The following is a 20,553-nucleotide window of genomic DNA, read 5'->3' as shown; positions in this document are numbered from 1 at the left end:
CCCGGTCATGTGGGAGGAGGGGGACAAGGACAGGCCATGGAGCATGGCCTGCAGCCACAGCAGGGCTGTCCAGCTTGGCTGGGAAGCCTGACGCGAGGCAGGGCCGGCAGAGGGCGCATGGATCAGCCTGCAGTGCCCACCACCCTCCTTGGGAAGGAGGAGCCCCCACAGATGCATAAGCCCAGGCAGCTGGGCCATCGCCCTGGGGACCTCACCTGCTCCGCTACACAAGCTCCAGGGCGGGAGCTTGTAAGGCGTGGTGGAGGCGTGGAACACGCTCACGTCATGGGGTGCCAGGAACTCCACGAACCTGGCGCCATAGAAGGCGTCCTTTTTACAGTGGAAGATGGAGGCAACTTGGTCAGAGATGTACAGGATCTTCCCGGTGACCAGGGACACGGCTGCAGCAAACATACCCTGGAAGGAAGCAGCAGCTGCATGAGGACAGGCTGCCCCTCCCCAAGAGGCACAGATCTGGGAGGTCAGGAGAGGCCTCTGGGCTCTCCCATCCAGCCCCTTCCCTCTCACCGGGACCTACAACCACAAACCTCCGCCAGCCCCTCTCTCTCCCAGGGTGCGGCGGGCAGCGGCGGGTGGGGGGGGGGGCGCGAGGCAGTGCCACCTGGGCAGCTAGAGGCTCCCGCCTGGGCTTGCTCCCAGCTGGCCAGTGGCCTGAGCCCTGGCCCAGAGCCCTCATGGGGTTCTGCCACAGTGGGGGCACCGGAAGGAGATGGGAGGGATCAGGGAGCCCCACTCTCCAGACCAGTTTTGCCATGATGCCAGTAGGTCTGGATCCCCACCTGCCTTTATGTCTGCTCTCTGAGAAGGAGGAGCACAGGGGAAGGGACAAATCGCTTCCCTTCCCCTAGACCTCCAAGGGTGTCCCGCCCTTACGGGGTGCTTAGAAAGGCACAGGCTTTGGAGTCTCACGAGCTGAGTTCAAATCCCAGCACCCCTGCCCCCACAAAGGGATCCTAAGGTCACCTGGTTACTGCTCAGTCAAGGTGGGGCTCGCTCTTACACACACAAGGTTTGGGGGTGGATCAGCCGTGACAGAAGGACTGACTCACAGAAAACAGTGGGAGTCCAACACGGTAGCTACCTCTGAGTCACGGACTTTACATTGTTATTTAAGGTCTTAGCTGACTTCCCGAAATTCCAGACTCCGTTGTCCTAAAGCCCCTGACTGCTGGTGCTCAGCCTTAGCCAACTCATCAGGGGAAGCTCCGCTTTCTGGGTTAAGACGTCACTCGTGTCAGACACTTACCGCGTTCTTCACAATGAACTCGGAGGTGACACTCTCAATCTCTTCTATGGTGTACGAGGGCACGTTGGTACTGCAGGGGTGGTTCTCACTGGACATGAGCAGCTGGTAATACTCCTCATTGGCTGCAGAGGAGACCAAGGGGGGCTGAAAATGGCCCCACCTCCCTGTCCTGGGGGCTCTACTCTTCTCATGAGAAAGGGGGCTATGCACACTATCTTCCTGGGACGCCAAGAGAACGGAATGGAGAAACATGAAAGCAAGGCAAACGGAAGTCTGTTTTAGTTTGCCTGAAAAATCTGAAGACCTTTGATTATAGAACTTTTTAGATGGTAAGTGCACATTATTTTAAATAACACGGGCACAGAGTTCCTCCTAACCCTCACTTTGCCAGCAAGGTCTTTAATCACGATACAAGGCTGACATTTCCTCTTGGGACAGCTGTGGCAGTTTTTGCACCTGCTCCTCGGGGCCGGGGCAGACACCCCCATCGAGACAGAGTCCCCCACTCACAAACATGAGATGCGAGAAACGACGCTGCAGGATACTGGTCCCAACAGAGCCCAAGGCCAGCGCCACTCACCCCACGACGTATGGCTCTTGGGGGCAGACTATCGTGGGGTTGCCCACCCAGCACCTAAGGCTGGGAACAGTCCCCAGGGAGGGGTGCTGGCAGACCTGCCCTTCAGAGAACCTCCCCCCTTCCCCTGCAGTTTATGAGCACCCTTGAGTGGGCTGGCTGAGCACGGTGTCTGCTATCACGGTATTAACCCTCACCAAACAGACACAGACTTGGACAGGAGCTGGCAGAGAAACTTGGGGCTGCAGAGGGCACCCAGGAGGCCAGGGCATGCCTGCACACAGCAGAGCCCAGATCCCCATGCCTGGTGCAAGCCCTCCCCACCAGACCTTACGGGACAGGCAATGATGCCCTTCTGACGAACGTTGTCCAAACGTTAGAAGACACAAAGACTATTTGAAATAGGACTTCGTATCCATCATTATCTGTGAGAAGCCTTGCCCTGCCTGTAAGCTGATCACAGAATAAAGCCCACCATCTGACCTTGAACTCAGCCTTCACGACTTCTCTGCTTTCATGCATTTCCAATGTGCAGACATCAGCGTGATGTCTGATCAGACATCAGACATGTCTGATCAGACATCAGACATACGTGAAGGTAAAGCCGAGCAGGGGAGGGGTTCCCACATCTGCTGGGAGAGGACACCTCCCTCATCTGCCCTAATGAGATGCTGGCCTGGCTTCTGTCCCTGCTTACGGTCATAAGGGACCGAAACAGTGAAGAAATTCCTCAAAGCACATGTGGTTTCCCGTGTAACAAGAAAGGGCTCACCCCAGTGTTCGCTGCTATAAAGTCAGGATGCCCATGTGGATACCTCCTTCAGGCTTCCTGCTGCTTTTTCTGACACGCTGGAGGAAACTTAAAAATTCTCAACGCTCCCATCCCTACTCCCACTGACAGAGAGGCAAGGCTGCACAGACCTTTCTGACCGCCTAGAGCTAAAGCATCCTGAGATGACCCTGAATGCAGGGGTCATAGCCCAAACCTCCAGGGATGGGTGTCTGCAGGAGTCTGCTGAGCAGTCAAGTTCATGATTCGCTAGAAATGCTGGCACCTCCCCCACGACGGTGTGTTCTACTATCCTGGAGACAGACGTACCTGCAGTTATCCAAGACCCAGGAGATGGGGGGGGGGGCGGGGGCGGCGGGGCACCTGCTCAGCGGGAGTCCAGCTGCAGCAGCAAGGGAAGGAAGACTCGGAGCTCTTGGAAGTTATTTCAGGGGCTTGGAGTTTATTGAATGTCAAGGTTCTGAGCTGATGATGTAAATATTTTGGCAACTGCAGTGTTCGTTCATGGATTCCCGCACTGCACCTACAAAAACTTCCGCACACGTGTTCTCAGGTGAAAGCCTTGGTCTAGACCACGGACCAGTCCTAAAAGCTCTTACAGTTTCTGTCACCTAATAGTAAGGTCCAAGAATGTCCACAACGGGAGCAGAATGTGGACCATGGAGGGCTTGCCACTGTGCGCCGGGGATGGAAGGAGGCGCTCAGTCCTGGTTTCCTGGTTGAATAAAAGACAACCTCGATGGAAATTCAAGCCTTTCTAGACGAACAAGAAATGGACTGCCCAACATCTTAGGTGCAGAAGCTCTAGAGTACTGTCCTGTGAGGATAAGATCTGGCAAGATCTTGTTATTTTTCAAAGGAACAACCAGCCCTCAGCTCAACACTGTAGGTGTTACTCTGAAATTGCACTTGGACCTGCTCATCCATTTCAGTGAACTCCAGCTCAACTCCAGCCAGAGCCTGGAGGGATGCTGGGCTCCCCTGACCTGACCCCATCCCACAGCAGAAAACCTTCACATCGTAAATACATTCCTTTTTATCAGCCGGTTTTCTACCTGTTTTGTTTTCTTCTAAAAGTCAAGTACAGTAGAAACGTTGTAAGGACTTCAGACTTCTAGAATTTCCTACTGTAATTTCAGGGTTGGGTTTTAGAAAGTCGACAATCCACATTATTTCAACAAGTTGGGAACAAATACATGAGCCGGACGTACCTTTCACCTGCTTCACGCTCCTTAGCGCGTACTTCAAGGTGGCCAGCGTGCTGGCTTTCCCCTTGGCCTTCTTGTCTACCGGCAGGTGGACCTTCAGTTCCTTTAACGTTTTTATCAGCTCCTTGTGCGCATCTGCTTTGGCAGACTGCTCGCTGTTAGGGCAAGAAAGAAAGTGGTGATCACACGTTAGCTTCCCGATTCCTCCTTCCTGCACTTCTAGTACTGTTTCTCATCCAGACCACTAAGACCTCCAGTCCGTGTGGTTCTCTGTGGAGCACTGCAGGATACACAGCACCCTTGGCCTTCTCCCCACCAGATGCCAGAAGTCTCCTTGCCAACTGTGACCACCAAAGATGTCTCCTGATGCTGCCACCCATGTCCTGTGGGGAGACGGAAAGCCCTAGCCTAGAACCACTACACTCACCTAAGTGGGGACTGCAGAAGCCCACCCCTCTCGGGGTCTTTGCCCCACGCGCCAGGCTGGAGCCGGGCTTTGCCCCTCAAAGCTGGGCCTTCATGCTCTGTGTGAGACAGAAAAGGATAGAGCAATGGAAATGACAGAGGACAGCCAACTGGTGTCCTGTGGCAGGAACGTGAATGAGGAACATAGGAAGACCACAGGGAGGAAAGAATTGTACGAAAGAGCTCTAAACATAAGGCTACAGAGATGGGAAGAAGACAAAACAGGTGGGCCCTTCCCTATTTAGAGCAGAGAGTACAGAAAGAAAGCAGGAGTCAGGTCTCAGGAGAAGATGGCCAGATGCCCACACACCCAGGCCCAAGAGCTGGAGTTTGCTCCAGTGGTGATCCGAAAATGTCTGTGGGGGGCCATCTGGGTGGCTCAGGCGGCTAAGCGTCTGCCTTTGGCTCAGGTCATGATCCCAGGGTCCTAGGATCAAGTCCTGTGTCAGGCTCCCTGCTCAGTGGGGGGTCTGTTTCTCCCTCCCTCCCCACACCCGCTCGTTCTCTCTCTCTCTCTCTCTCAGATAAATAAAATCTTATAAAGAAAAAAAAAGTCTGTGGATGTGAAATTAAGGATACCATTGTTACCAACACCTAGAAAGGGGGAGGAATGTTCTGGATGAATATGTCTACAGTGCAGACAAGGCCTGTGAAGTCGGAGCTGTAGGGGCTCCAGACCCGGAGCATCATAAGGGGCCCTGAGCAGCTGGGGTCTGAGAGGGCGAGGCCGGCTCCCAGCCCAGACAGCTGCACAGACCAACAGGTTCTAGCAGAGGCTTGCAAAATACCACATTACCCCCAAACTCACCTCCAATTACAAATCTCCAGTCCTCTGAGACCGTAAAGCAAGGGACTTGTGACTGGCCTTACCTGCAGCCACTTGCAGACGTGCTGTGTTCAGACTTCGCCATCATGAGGTCGAAGGTGTTGGGACTGTGAGCAGGAGAAATAAAGGCCAGTCTCAGAGGACTGCAGGCTCTGTCCACCCCCTCATCCAACCAGTGATGACAATCCAGATTATCCCACACAGAGTAAGACAATTACAAGAAACACAGGGTTAAGATAAAGCCGGAGCATAAGACCTTCAAGTCTCATGTACTGGGAGGACTGACAGAGCAAGGTCATGTTGTACAGACACCTGCTGCTAGTAGAGCCACCAGTCCCCCTGCTCCTGAGATCTCACTATACTCACTCGGCATCTATCCATCTGCAGTCAGGGGGTCAACATCAACAGCAACATCATTACAGTAAATTTTAGTTATTCTCAATTAATAAGATTTTCTTTAAATGTTGAAAAACATGGGAATCATGATTTAAAGACCACAAAAGCCATCAGACAGTGGGACGAAATGCTGAGAAAACAGACAAGCGGCCTGGCCTCCGTGGTCCAAAGGCCCCACCTACCCCGGGGGGACACTGGGAGGCCCCACCAGCATCCCCAGCTCCTGGCTGCCCCGGCAGTCCCGCCCCGGGGAGCGGTTCTCCTCGGTTTCATTCCCGCTGGAGCCACTGCGCATGTGCACATCTTCCTGGAGCTGGGCTCCTCGGGGCTCAGGCTCCTCTGACTCCCGGGCAGGGGGACTGGGGCTTGGGGGGTACTCGGCATATCCATTCATGTTGGCTCTGCAGTGAAGCTGGGGAGAGAGAAATGTCATCAGGCCCTCGGGAGTGCGGGCCGTCACAGGCCGTTGTGGGCAGTGCTCACCAGAATCTGTTTCTGCATTTCACCGCAGATGCCGGGAGCAGTCAGGGTCAATAACGGGTACTCTTTGTTCCTAGCCACTGGGCTCTTAGCTCCTCTCTCCGACCAGCCGGGAATCAGGAAGGCAGATGAATCCTGCGGCCACAGCCCCCAGCCATAAAACTGCTGGTGGCTTAGCTGGGAGGCCACAAGAGGATGAAAGAGTGTCAGTGGGCACCACCCAGCACGCGGGGAGCCTTGGGGAAATCTCCCCAGGTGATGGCGGGGAGCAGCATGGTTCAGAAGTGTTGGCTATCACAAGCTACAGGAGAGCCCAAGCCCAGGCTGTATGTAGGGGGAACCCCAAATGAGGCTGCAGAAGCAGGGAGACTTCAGGGAGAGAGGAGGTTGTGAAGCAGGTGTTGCTCTGTGAATGGGGCCGAGAAGGTGGGAGTCCCGACAGCAGCATGGGGGCGCACGTGGCTGTTGGGCGGGGGGGCAGCACCAGGCCACGGAAGGGTTGGAAGTACCAGATAAATGATCTTGGTTGCATTTGGAAGGTCCTCACCACTGTGCTACATAAAAACTTGAACTTCGGTGTTTGGGGTAAGAGGGTAGAGAGGGGCTGAAAGAGAAAGACCAGCCCTAAGGCTTTTGCAATAATTCTGGAAGACAACCCCGGGGATGAGCAGAAGCAGGAAGTATGCAAGGTGGGAGAGGTTCAACCAGGAGCCTAAGGATGGGGAGAGAGACATCTTTGGGAGAGGAGGATCCAGGATGGTATCTCCTTAGGGTCCTGGCAGGAAGCAAAAGATGTTTGGGCCTGGAAGCCAGGCAGGCATGGGTAGGGGGAAGCTGTTACTACCCTGGGCCTGGAGGGCAAGAATTAAGGGTTACTGAAACCAGAGGAATCCAGACAACCTGTAATTTGGGGGAACAGAGCTGGGGGTGTAAACCCTTGGCTTCTCTCTCCTCCTGACCTTCATGGTCAGGAACCCAGATAGTAAGGGGACCCACTAGCACAGTCCCGGAAGGCCAGCCCTGGGCATTGAATTGGGGAGAGAAGATCCCGAGGGCCCTGACTGAGCAGAGTCTCCGGGAGCAGGCAGTGTGCACCCCACAGTTTCCAAGTGCTCCGAGGAACAGGCCAGACACCTGGTTGTTAGAGACAACTACAGACACACATTGTTTCATGTAACCCTTGTGATCATTGACCACCGGATACCACATAACAGAGACCATTCTCCATTGTCTAGGGATGAGAAAACAGGCCAGTGACTTGATTGAGGCCACACAAGGCAGGTGACAATGCTGGATCCCAGGCCTGCCTGCTCCTGAAGATGAGGACCCATGGAGAATCCAACCACACCATTCTCTGGAAAACAGCAGATCTCATCAGACCTTGTCTTGTATAGGAAGCAACAAATGGGAAAAAGCTAATGTGAGTCCTCCAAAAAGATGTGCAGCAAAGAGCAGATGAACACAACCTGCATGGCATGGGGAGACCAGCAGGCTCAGGATGGCACCTACTCTGTAGCATAAAGAAAAATCGAGAAATGGTGGATTTAAGAAAACCAGTAATGAAGGATGAGCTGAAGCCACAGAGTGAGAGGAAAATGCCACCGTAGAACAGAGAATCATAAAGACCAAGTCCAGAGTAGATAACGAAGAAGATAGCCTCAGAAATGTGGAGGATGAGTGCGAGGAACTTTGAAAAGCACCAAGGAAAAGAGCAGCTACATCAGAGCTGTGTTTTTACCTGCAGGTAAAAATAGCTCTTTCTGAAAGATGTCACAACAGTGAAACAGAGACTCTAATGAAAGATACATACCAAGAAAACCATTCTGGCTGAAGACAGACTTGGAACTGCCAGTCGAAGGACTCCTTGAACACCACGCAAAGTTACATGAAGAGTCCAAGCTTAGAGCTGTCCCGATGTAAAACGATGTTTTCAAGGGGAAAAAAAAAATTCTACTCACATGCAAACAGGAAAAAAAAACAGGTTACCTACAAAGGATGGAAAGTCACTGAGTCTTGGGCAGAAGATACAGGCCCCAGAGTTGATACACGGAAGATGGTCTCCAAGGTTGTGGTCAAAGGGAGGAAAACCCAGTGGAGCATGCCCGCTTGTTGTGGCTTCAGCAGCAGCAGGTGGCCAATATCCTGACTCACAGAGAACCCAAAGCCCCAGACCAGTGAAACACCTGACCAAAGTTAGAAACAAAACAAGCAAGTCCACTCCTCAGTCTTTGTTTGGTCTGCTTGTTTTTTAACATTTCAGAGATGTCTTAGCTGACTCAAAGAGAGCATGGAAAGTACTCACTTTTGTAAAGACAGAGACCAGAGAATAAGGATGGGCTATCCCCACAAAGGAAAACACTGAAGATCCACAAACCTGGAGAGATGTTCAACCTCATTAGTCATGAGGAAGATGCAAATAATGAGGTCACCAAGAATCGACAGGACAGATGGCCTCTAGTGTCCATCTGTGCAAGGTGGGGGATTTTGTGTGTTGTGGTCACTAATGGTCTTTCTGGATGGGACTCTGGGCGTGCCCAGGACATTTTTATAATCCTTGTCCTTCCCCCTGCTAGGAGGCCTCTCCACTTCCCAGGAATGCCTGTATGTGTGCACAAAGACCCAGGAGTGTGCTGTATGGAGAGAGAAAACTATCCAAGGACCAACCACAGGGAGGCTACTGGCATCCCAACTCAGGCATATTGTCCACTATCCAGTGGCCAGTGGATCCAGTCCCTGGCCAGTCCCAGCCTCAACTTCCAAATGGGGCCTGTGCCTCCCTGGCCCCACCCCAGTCCTCGCTCCCCCTGGCTCAGAGCACAGCCCCAGTCTGCATGGGTGTCTGCAGCTCTGTGCGGCCTCCCTGGCTGCCTCCTGAGCATCTCCCATTGTGGCCTGCCTCCTTGGCCCTGACCCTGAGCTCTGACCCCAGGGACATTGCACTTGCTGCTCCCTGGTGCCCACAGGACCCTGCCAACAGCCTGTCCATCCTGCACAAACAGTACTGACTCCTCCCCCACCTGCCCCACACCCCCTGCCTGGCTTCCGGTCCTCCAGCTGACTGCTGGACTCCACCCCAATGTGTAGGAGCTTCAGTTGTCCTCTGCTGTATCCCCAGAGCCCGCACATATGGTTAACGACACCAAGCCTGGGACATCTAGGGAATACTAGGTACCTACTAAAAATAGGGAAACAAGACACATTGACAGAGGAAGATTCTAGGACACCAAGGAACAAGTTATAGAACAATAAAGAACAACAGTGGGACAGACAGCATTTAGGCAGGGCTGGATGCCGTCTTTCACTGATTAACTCACTCCGACAACACATGGCGCTTCTGGACATCAGAGAATGGGACGGATGTCCTCCCTGCCCTCATGGCACTAACATCCCAGTGGGGACAAGAGATGATCCACAAGGGAATGGCATGTAATGGCTTAGAATGCTAAGTGGTCCGAGAGACAGCAACAGAGCAGATGAGGGGTGCGGCATGGGAGAGGCCGGGAGTGCCACCAAAGAAGGCAAGTGTACTTGACCTTGTACCTGAGCCCCCGTGTGTGGTGCTGATTCACAGTCTCTTGACCGCTCTCTCCCCCAACCTGTGGCTGCATCTGGAGAGATGCTCCCCTGATCCTCATGGCTTCACACCTAAGGCAGCCTGGAGTCTCTGGCCAGGCTGGCCACGCATGGCCTTAGACGAAGGGCCCATGCAGATGGGCCCTTGCCTCCCCATCTGCTGCAGAAGGGGCCAGGGAAGCAACTGGCCCAGAGGGACAGCACACACCCCGGGGTGAACTTTGGCTGTGGGGGATGGGAGATAGGACAGGTCAGAAGGTAAACCCACCCCCCATCCCTCCCTTGAATGGAGTTCGGAAGCTCTTCTTTCTATCCTTTCTTCTTCGTTATCTTCTTTTCTGATGAGCCTTTCTGATGAGGCCCCCGTGGGCTGACAGACCAGCCTGTGTCCCAGCTTCTCTGCTCCCCTATTCGCTCACTCTCGCTGCCTGGGACTGCAACCCCCCAGTGAAATGCTAGCATCAGGTGTTCTGCTTTTAAGAGAACCCAAACGAAGATAGACTGAAGAAAGTGAGAGAGTGGGGCGGGAAGGTGCTGGAGAAAGAACATTCCAGGCTTGGGGTGGAGGGGCAACTGCAAAGGTCCTGAGGCAGGACATTTGAGGAAGGTGGTGCAGGCTGGAGCAGAGTGGGCAAGGAGGTGGTACGGGGTCATAACTGGATCACAGGTCACCTCACAAGGGCAGAGCCAGGACTCTGCTTTATTCTGAGTGAGATGGGCAACTGAGTTTTGTGCAACAGGATCTGACTTAAATTATAATGGGCTTATGGGCTGGAGGCAAGGGGACCTCTGCAGAGGCTCTCACTACAGTTCAGTAGAGTGGCCAAGGGGCTGCCCCAGGGGCAGGGTGGGGCAACAGCATTCCCTCTCTCCAACCCGCCCGCCCCCTCCCCAGCACACTGCGCTTCATCCATCCCATCCCATGGCCCTCCCCAGACAAGCAGCCCATATCCCTTCTGTGAGTGAGGTGTAAAGGCTGAGGGGTTAAGCGAGCTGCCCTGGATGGTAAGGGCGTCAGTGGGTTCCACTGCTTCCTGACCCCGTGATCTTGGGCAAGATCCTGAGCCTCCCATGCCTTGTCTCCTCATCTGTAAGAGGGCTGACAGAGGTTCCTGCCTCTCATGGCTTGCTGGGAGGGTTCAATGTCACAGTCTGTGTGTGCCAAGTGTCTGGGACGCGGCTGCAGCCAACAGAGGCTGGCTTCTATCATCACTGCCGGAAAACAGATGGGGTAACAAAATAATTTTTTAAAAGTAGGTATTTCATTGCCACCAGAGTGGTCTCTGGCTTGTATTTAAAAAGACAAGGAGCTCAGCCGGCCATCCCCAGCTCAGACAATGAAGACATATCCTGGAAGGAGGCGTCACATGCTCTGCTTCCATGCATGCCCCAGGGGCTTGTCTCTCTGCTCCTCAGAGAACTCCTGGCTTTGCTGCCCTCCCAGACCCTCCGAGCAAGTCTGAGTAAGATTCATTGAATAGGAGTCACAAGACTACCTTAGGTAAGATAAATCTTCGCAAAGAGGGGCAGACAAGCATGGCAGAAATGTGAAGCAACAAGCCAACCAAATCACCTGAAAATTCATCGTTCCAGAAAACGCATTGCTCAGCACCACTGGCTCTAATGGACAGACCTCATGTTGCCAAGTTGGCAAAACCAACTTGCTCATCAAAGCATACTTCACCTCCTGCCTTCCACAAGCATTTACAGAGCACCAGCACGTGCCAGCCCTGCCAGGACCCTGGGCATCCCTGGGCAAACCTGGTTCCACCCCTGGGGAGAGGTGCTCATAGTCTGGGGCACGAGGGGGTCCCAGAAAGGAAAGGACAGCCAGGCTGAAAAGGGACTGCTGGGGAAGCTGGGGTGGACCTCTCCCTAGAGTCTCCTTGCTGCCCCCTTTGCAGATGTCCGCCCATTAGCTCTGTCGCAGAGAATGGGCAGACCGAAGGCAAAGAGCTGAGCTTGGCCCCTGACGCTGGTCACGTGACCACGCCTTAAGCGCGAGGGCTGCCTTGACTGGACAGAGAAACATTTATAAAGTACAGTCTGCAGTGAGATCACAGTCTGGGACGGGCCTCACAATAATACCGGAGTGGGAGGAAGTGGGTGGGGGCAGGGAAGGAGAGGGGCCTCGAGCCAGCTGGTTAAAGCCGGCTGATGAATTCATGAGGGTTCATTACGCCATCCTCTCTACTTTCACATGTATTCATAGTTTCCGTGATCAATGGGGAAAAACACTGGGAATGAAAGCACAGCCTGGGCCTCGGGTCCACCCTCCACTGCCACCGCCAGGACTCCGGGACAGGTGAAGGCTTCTCACACTCAGAGCCCTTGAGCCTAAGGGGATGGTACAGCATTTCTTTGTGGAAATTAGAAGTCAGTGTCTTTAATCCATGTACGTCCACAGAGTGAGTGCACCCATGCAGCTAGCACCCAGCTCCGGAGGTAGAACCCTACCAGTCCCCCCCTGAGGCTGCTGGTGGCCCTCCCAGCCATCATGCACCCACAGGGTCACCACCAGCCTGACTTGTGACAGGAGGGTGAATTCTGTCTGTTTTCACACTTTACAGAACAGGGCTCTCGCAGTCTGGACTTTGTGTCTCAGAGCCCACAGTAGTTTATAGCCGCAAATATTGTAACATGTTTGCTCCTTCCTGGTAGGAGCCAATTCCCTGAGGCCAGCCTGCTGTAATCTGGAGAAAATGTTTGTCCTGCTAAATAAACACCCGCGCTCTCCATGGCAACAGCTGGGTAACCGAGGAAAACGCAGTCCAAATATGGAAGGGAGGAAGGCAGGAGAGACGCATGTCTCGGCCTCACTAAGACTCCTTTGGATTCTCTCAACTCTGTTTCCAAAGCCTCAAATACGCAGAAGCATGAGATTTAAAACAGTGATAAGGCAAAAACATCAGCTTCCTGGCCTCAACGTCCACGGAAGGAGTTACTCCGGGTGGCTGCGAACACCTGAGCTGTTCCCACTGTTCCCTTGTCACCTGTAGGAGCACGGGGAGCCTGCAGGGCTGCTCAGGGCTGGAGTCCCCTCCACCACCGTTCCCCTCTGATAATGCCCGTTACCTTGACCGCCTGCCCTCCCTACTCACCTACTGCTTCTAATTTGCTCTGTACGAGGAAACACAGTAACAAGCTTGTCACAGATGTGGGGCTTAGGGAGTTGGAACCAAACAGTAACTCAGGGAGAGTAACCATCAGAGGCTCCTGTCCAGACTATCCTGTCCTGTCTCTGCTGGGTCTGCAAGTGGACCAGCTTCCCACGGGGTAGAGGGTGGGAGGGGCATGGAGCAGGTGCACAGAGGGGTTATGTGTCTCGTCTTAGTTTTGCCCAAGAGGGCAGTTTTCAGCATCCCTCTCCTTTTGACTAAATGCCGAGAGGTCCTGCCAGCCACTCAGTAACCTGGCCGAGCCTGTGGTTGCTGAGGCCTGGTGCAGTTACATCACCATTTAAAAACAGAGCCGTGCCCACCAGTATTTTTCTGAAAGTTGAGTGTGTGCACAAGAAAGAGTGCCAACGAAAAGAACCTTTCCTACTTCCTTCGAAGCATGGCAGATGTGGCTCATGGGGGAATGTTATGGGATCTGAAGTCACATCAGACCCTTCTGTCCCCTGCGTTGGGGCCTGAGGAAATCATCCATAGAGTAACCAGAACCCAAAAACCTAGGAGTGGACACAGGCCTGGGAGGTTGCCTGATCTGAGCCCCTCTGTGCAGATAAGAAAACGGAGTCCCAGAACGGTGGCTGAATCACCTCTCTCTGCCCAGCACCCCAGCCCCCACAGAAAGCCAGGCTGTGCTTGTTCTGTACCAGTGAATCACACCAAGATGCTGGTGACAGATCACGGAGGACACCCACAGTGCCATATCTGAGCTGGCAGATCACGTAGCTTCCGCTTCAAAAAAGAGGAGCCCTTTCCCTCATTTTACTCCTACACCTTACAGAAAGTGATTAACCTTGTATGTAAGAGCTCAATTTCCAATTAAAGCCTTCAGATAGAGCCCTATTCATTCTCAGTCAAACCCAGCCCCGAACAAGAAACCCCAGATAGGGCTAGAGGGTGGGGTGTATCTCCTTTACAGCCAGGGAGAAGGCAGTGGCCCCTGGTATCAGAAACAGGAGGTGAGCTGTATTCATAGAGGAGCTTCTGATGTGGTGCTGGTGTTCTTGACATTTGGGGGACCTGGGGCTCCTCCCCTCAAATTCCAGCCCATTCAGCATTCAGCACCCAATTGCAGGCTTTCGTAGAATGTCTGAAGCTCATCCCGACCCAGATCAAGACCCTCAGGATATGGAAAGACTCTGGAGACAGCCCAGGCCCAGGCCCAGCAGGCATCAGGGCCTCAGTTTCCCAATCTGTCAAGCCAAGGTGTTGCCCTGAATGATTTTGAGGGTTCCTTCTAGCTCTATTGTATAAATCAGCTTTCCATACTGCTCTCTTTTGTGAAGGTTACAGAAACCCTGGAAACAGGGTTCTCATCCCTTACCTGGCCTTCCTGGAGTGCTTAAGCAGGCCACTACCCACCCCCTGGTCCATGTCTGGGCCTTGGCAGCCAAGGTGACCCTCAAGAGATGGTGTGATTGGGGTGCCTGGGTGGCTCAGTGGGTTGAGTCTCTGCCTTTGACTCAGGTCATGATCTCAGGGTCCTGGGATCGAGCCCTGCATCAGGCTCTCTGCTCAGTGGGGAACCTACTTCCCCATCTCTCTGCCTGCCTCTCTGCCTACTTGTGATCTCTCTGTCAAATAAATAAATTCTTTTAAAAAATTATTTAAAAAAAAGATGGTGTGATTGCTGCATCACAAAGTGGGACCCTCTTCTACTTAAGTCTGAGGAGAGGGAATAAATACAGGGAGGTCCAGGGGAGGTATAGGGGGTGGATTGTGGCTGTGGCCTCCCTGCCCCCAGGGTTCTAGGCTTAGCTTGGCCCTGGAACTTTCTTGTCTCACTGCTCACCCAGTCCACAGGACCCGTGGGCTGACCAGGTAATGCTCCTAGACCAGTATTCATCAGTGGCCCTTCCCCAGCCTGAGACTTCCTGAGGAGGAAACCAGCTGCCTAAGGGGCCCTGCATGTTCCCAAGGGCCGTTGGACTAAACCTCAGTTGCCTTAGCCTTTCCCGCCCTCTCTCCATGGGACACAGGGAGGAGTGGGTCCTTAAAAAAAAATCATCTGGAGAACGACAGTCCCATGTGGCAGTCACTCAGTAGCTCCATGACCCTACACAAGTTGCCTAACCTCTCTGGATCTCACTTTCTCCATCTGTAAAATGGGGATAACAGTACTCGCCCCCCCTCACCGCCCCCCAGGCCGGTTTTAAGCAGAGAAGAAGTCAAATAGCCCAGGAAATCCTGGGATCACGCCTCCGTGAGCTGCAGGAGCCTCCGCCGCCCGCCCAGAACCTGTCCACCCGGACCCCAGACCGCCCGGCCCAAGGCCCATCCTGGCGGTTACGTAACCAGCCCGGCTGCGGGACCGTGGCCGGCGCCCCAGCCTGGCGCCGCCGGCCCGTTCGCCCGCCGCGCCCGCAGCGCCCGTCGCGCCCGCCGAGCCCTCACCAAGCCGCGTCCCCGCCGGTCCGCGCGTCCGTCCGCGCGTCCGTCCGTCCACCCCACAGCCGCCGCGGACAGCAGCCCGTAGCCCGCAGCGCCGCCGCCGCTGTCACATAGTGGAAAACGTGACTGCTCGCGCCGCGCCCGCCCCCGGCTCCCGCCATTGGCCGAAGCGCAGCCTTATCTGCATACTGGGGGGGAGGAGCCTGCGAGCACCTCGTGTCCGTTGGCTGCAGCGCCCGTCGCTCTCTTTACATAAGACGCACATGGAACTCCATGTTCACCGCGTCGGTTCCTCAATGGAGACGCGACGCGCTTGTCCCCCCTCCTCCTCCTCCCGAGTGGTCCCTTCCACTTCCGGCCTCGGCGCCTTCCATTCAAGACCGCCGGCGTCCGCGGGCTAGGGGAGCATTGAGTGGTGCGTACCACCGCGGCCGGGGGGAGCCCGGCGCGGAACCGGACAGGCTCCAGGGCACCTCGGTCGGCCGGGCCGGACACCCAACGCTCGCTGAAGCCCAGGCCTTGCAAGGCCGCCACCTTCGCCAACGGACCCGGGGCGCGCCCCCGCGAGAAGCTGCCTGCGGACCTCTTTCATTCACTCCTTCCCATTCATTCATTTACTCACTCCCATTCATTCTCCGCCAGGCGCTGGAGATGCCCGGGGGCCGAGAGCGCCCGGTGCATGGCCACCGGGCCTCCGAGGTCCACCCTCATGCAGCATCGGCCAGGACGGCCAGCTTCCAGGCGGCCTTGCTGCTTTTTGAGATCACGTGTCGCAATATTTGATTCAGCAAATAGGGTCATTTTTACTAGGAGGAGGTACAAAAGAAATAAATGACGTGTTCCCAACCACGTCATCAGGGAAGAAGGACCGTCTCATTCCTGAAGAGGGACCGTAAATACTCATTTGGGCGGTGTGGATCGTAGATTAACCAAGGCCAGAGTTATCCGCAGAGGGCCCACGGAGCGAGCGGCGCCCGAAGCCGGGCAAGGAAAGGCTTTGGGGAAAGGAAGGTTTTCGGAAGGCGCAAGCTCCAAAGGCAACACGGGCCGGGGGCAGAGGGCTCTGGGAGACGGGGCTGGATCTGGACCACCATGGCTGTGGCCATTTTTCTTTCAGTAAGCATTGTCTGGGGCGCGTGAAGCCAGGAGAGAGTGGAACTTCCTCTCAGACTGGCTAGAGGCCTGAGACCTGCTCCTAGGACATGAAAGAGCACACAGCCTCCAAGGCAGGCTCTGAAAACGCGGGTCCTTGCAGGGAGAGTGGGCTGGCTGGGCTCAGAAGGGCTGAAGGGGCTTCTGGTCTGTCCCTGCACTGGTCCTGTTCTTCCGGCAGGCAAACCCACACTCGGGAATTCCTGGGATGGAGTCACTTCTTTCCTTCTCCTTGGCAAGACGTGTGTGCAACTTTGTCAGCCCCAGATGCAAACTGGGGCAAATAAAGTTCATCAGGATAGCCCTTCCCATGGAAGCCCTGGGGGCCCTACTGTGCCCCGCTCACACTCCAAGAGGATAGTGGCCCTCCTGCTTCTCTGACACTGACTTCTAGACACCCTCCTCACCCCTCCCTAACACACACACACACACACACACACACACACACGCACGTGGGTGCCCCCCCCCAAGCAAATCCAGGTCCAGCTGCACCCTGCACACACCCAAAGGCCTTTTGTTTCTTCATGCACATTGACGTCAGTGGTGAGCTCCATTGTTCTGGAAACAAGAGTAAACAGACAGCTCATCCAACATCACACACAGATTCTTCTCCTGCTCAGCTTTTCCTTGGTCCTGCTCCATATTCAACCTGTAGTCTAATGTCACATTCCCTCCCTAAATTTAGCCTTTTCTATTTCTACCCATAAATCTGGTAGAAGGATGTTGAAATCCATTATTTAAAATATTACAAAACATGGGGTGCCTGGGTGGCTCAGTTGGTTAAGTGTCTGCCTTCGGCTCAGGTCATGATCCTGGGGTTCTGGGATCGAGTCCCATGTCCGGCATCCTGCTGCTCAGCCAGGAGCCTGCTTTTCCCTCGCTCCCCTGCTCACACTCTCTCTTTCTCTCTTATACATAAAGTCTTCTTAAAAACATAAAATAAAAAATCACAAAACATCATGAACCTCTAGAACTCTTCAGAGCCTAACCTATTTACAGGGTCTTACAGCTAGTTATTTTTTTTTTTTTAATTCTTGTTTTGGGGAACTTTCATTCACTCCACAAATATTTGTGGAGACCTAAGTGTTGGGGGGCATGCAAAATGTATCTCATTGGCTCCTTTGTTTGTGATGTAGAAGAGGGGATCCCCTAGGACCAGGCTAATCCGCAGGGAACACTCTCACTGAACCGAGAATCCTGAGTGTGTATGTGTGTGTGTGTGTGCATGTTGGAGCACTAAAGTGGTGGTGGGGAATGAATCCTTTCCTGGGCGTCCTACACGGGCCTAGAAATGTGTTGGGTTGGCTGTCACCTCTCACACAAAACCACTAGGCAGGCAAATTGTGTTAGCACTAAGGAAGGCAGCCTGGGGGCAGGGGTGGTAAGTCAGTTTCCCCAGCTGCCTGGGGAATGCTGTCAGTGGAAGGAGCTGGCCTCTGGTGTCAGCCTTCACCCTGCCTCCCAGCCAAAGTCTGTTCTGTCCCTGCCCCTAGTCTGGGTATACAAACCTGTTTCCTCCAATGGGCCCGGCTCAAGTCAGCCCTGCCCCTCCATGCCCAGGCTCTGCTTAGAGGGCCCCTCTGTACCTGGGGTTCATGTCCTTGTAGAGCCCCTCTGCAGTCCTCTCCTCCCCTCCTGCACTCAGTCAGCCAGCCATGTCCTGGACAACTAGTATGTGACAGACACGGTGTTGGCCAGACACACCTGCCGTGGTCAGTGCAGACCATTCCTGCCCTGTCCCCATCCGAGGGAGAAAGCGCTCAATGTTTCACCGTGAAGTATGATATCAGCCTTAGGTGTTTATCTGTTTTACAGATGGCCTTTGTCAGAGACACAAGGTTTCCTTCTTGTATAGTTTGCCGAGAGGTTTGTGGTGGTGGTTTTAAATCGTACACAGGTAGAATGGGGTTTTAATCCCTGGCAATGACTATCATTTTATAGTAACTCCTCCAAGTTAACCTATTTTTGTGGATCTGCAAATAATTTAAATCACTGCAATTTTGTCTACTACATAATAACCTGTATAGACTTGCTTACTTCATTATTGTAATTAAAATCCAAAGATAGAAATGAATGAAAATATTAGTGCCCAAGATTCTGCTTTTTTAGTGTTGTGTCTCCTTTATATCTGTAGGATTCCGGATTAAAATGTGTACCCAACTGACTCCTCTTATTATCAGCTTTCTAAATAAAGACATGGTTTTAAATGAAACCAAAACACTGTTTGCTAGCCTGTCACTTGAGACTAAAACTTCAAACTTCCTGGTCGTGAGACCATTAAAAGAAAACCCAAGGACTGAAGTGAGAAGAAAAGTGTCCCTTTTGGGGGGAAGTGGTGGCGGCAGTGGGCAGGTTGAGCTGGGGCCCTGAGCTGGGGCCGGATCTTTGACTTGGGACCCTGAGGGCTGACTTACAGATCAGCTGGTCTCTGGCAGCTGGAGTACTCCCCGCCCACCCCCAGCCCTGAAGGTTCTGGGCCACCAATATGCCTCAGTCTCCTGGTGGGGCCCAAGGAAAGACAGCATGCTGACCAGGCCACCTGTGTACAAGGTGACCCCATGTCCCCTGTGGCTGTGTCTTCAGAGGGCAGAAGTCTCTCTCCTTGGTTGGCAGACCCACCGAGGGTTCCTGAAGCTGTCATCTCAGTTTGGTTCTCAGTTTGGTTCCCCCAACCACAGAGATCCTGGGGCAGTTTCGGGAATTGGGGGACAAATGAAGCCCCTTCCCATCAGGGCATCGGGTCCTTCAGGAAGCTGAGGTCTGGGCTGCATGCTCATGGGTGGGCACGGGGCTCCGAGTGCCCCTTGCCTGTGGCAAGCTGTGATTCCACACGTGCTTACCCTGTCAGGCACCGTGATGGGCGCTTCATGCGTGAGTTCTTCTTTAACCCTCATAACTCCATAGAACCTGTGTCCAGGTCCCCACTGTCCCTTTGCAAAAGACACCCTTGATGTCACTGTGCATAAGGACTCATGTGGAGCCATGTCTTACGTCACCAAGGAGAGACAACCTTTGTCCATGGAATGATCTCATGGCCACCCTCACTGCCCCACCCCTGCAGAGTCTGGGAACCAGGTGATCAGAGTCTAAACTCCAATGTCCCTCCCGTCCCCTGCACATCCCCCCCATGGAAACTCTCCTTCTATGACGTGGCCAGCCAGGTGCTGCCTGAACCCTCTGAACTCCTGTTCAAATAGCTAAAGGGCTCACAGGTGTGGACAGCTAGGATGCAGGCCTTTCATGTGTTCCTGACACCCACCACGTGTCTGTGCAGTCATGTTGGTCCACGGCACCTGTCCTAGGACAGCAGGGCCATGTGAATTCTGCCCCAGTCCCTGCCTGTAGTTTTTCCCAGTAAATATGCCCTGTGCCTCACAGTGTGTTACCCACCATGTTTGCTCTTCCTCGCTGGCTTCCTCTCCCCGCTGCCCAACATGGAAAAGATACCACTTATCCCCAGACCAAAGCTTTTGGGAAGAAACAAAGGGGTTTGACTGGCTCACTCTCAGGGTGGGACCCATCCCCTTTAGGCGGGGTGGTGGGTCACCTGACTCAGCAGCAAAGGCAGGAGCTCAAGTGACTGTGGGTCTGAGCCCAGGTGTGAAGGCAGGAGCCCAGCAGCCTTGGGGCACACAGTGGTCCTGCTGTAAAAGAAAGCTTGGGGAGAGGGCTGTCGCATGCCCCTCTCTCTGCTCCTCAACAAGTCAGGCCCTGTGAGGGAGGAGGAGGGGAAAAGAGGAGACCCCCACTCCCGTGACACTATGGAAGTTACTATGGTCCCACACCACAGGGGGACACTGTACTGGTGGGAGTATGCGGCTGCTGCGGGGGGGGGGGGAGGGGAGATGGACTCCCCCTGGCATTGCCACTATCAGCACCTGGGAGATCTCGGAAAGCCTGCGTGGTTTGTCCGCATGATGAAAGGCCCCGTCACTGCTGCTGAGCAGAACGAATGGCAGGTGGTGGGGACCAACCCAGGGCCACTGCCACTGAGTCAGTGGTCTGGACCCGCTGGCGTCTTAGAACAAGTGCTCGAGGGAATTTGGCATACCTGTCCCAGGGGAGTTCCCTCAGACTGTGAGCAGAATTGAGGATACCCTATGGAGGCCATGAGACCCTGAAAGAACTGGTGGGGGTCCAGAGAGACCCCCCTGACAACACACTCTGGACTCAGAAAGCAATGGATGATTGCACAATGGGCTCTGGTCCTCAGGAGGTGGGCTAGGGATGGGACAGTCCTCCCGGGTCTCTGCCT

At 54.1% G+C, this 20,553-nt stretch overlaps 1 protein-coding gene across 2 annotated transcripts in view; it reads right to left on the bottom strand.

The window, feature by feature from the left end:
• The window catches only part of PER2 (period circadian regulator 2), a 38,865-nt gene extending 23,640 nt beyond the window's left edge, over nucleotides 1-15,225 (bottom strand). For both annotated transcript variants that reach the window (XM_080799330.1, XM_080799331.1), the window contains exons 1-6: nucleotides 15,150-15,225; nucleotides 5,712-5,941; nucleotides 5,178-5,240; nucleotides 3,846-3,997; nucleotides 1,268-1,389; nucleotides 216-417 (exon numbers count right to left, since the gene is read on the bottom strand). In XM_080799330.1, coding sequence (XP_080655456.1) covers nucleotides 216-417; nucleotides 1,268-1,389; nucleotides 3,846-3,997; nucleotides 5,178-5,240; nucleotides 5,712-5,923 — 751 coding nt within the window. In that variant the 5' untranslated portion in view covers nucleotides 5,924-5,941; nucleotides 15,150-15,225. The remainder of the gene's footprint in view (nucleotides 1-215; nucleotides 418-1,267; nucleotides 1,390-3,845; nucleotides 3,998-5,177; nucleotides 5,241-5,711; nucleotides 5,942-15,149) is intronic.
• Nucleotides 15,226-20,553: the final 5,328 nt, after the last annotated feature.

This window comes from Martes martes, assembly GCF_963455335.1.
Source record: "Martes martes genome assembly, chromosome: 3".
In the NCBI taxonomy this organism is placed as follows: Eukaryota; Metazoa; Chordata; class Mammalia; order Carnivora; family Mustelidae; genus Martes; species Martes martes.
This window is presented reverse-complemented; position numbering and strand designations above follow the sequence as displayed.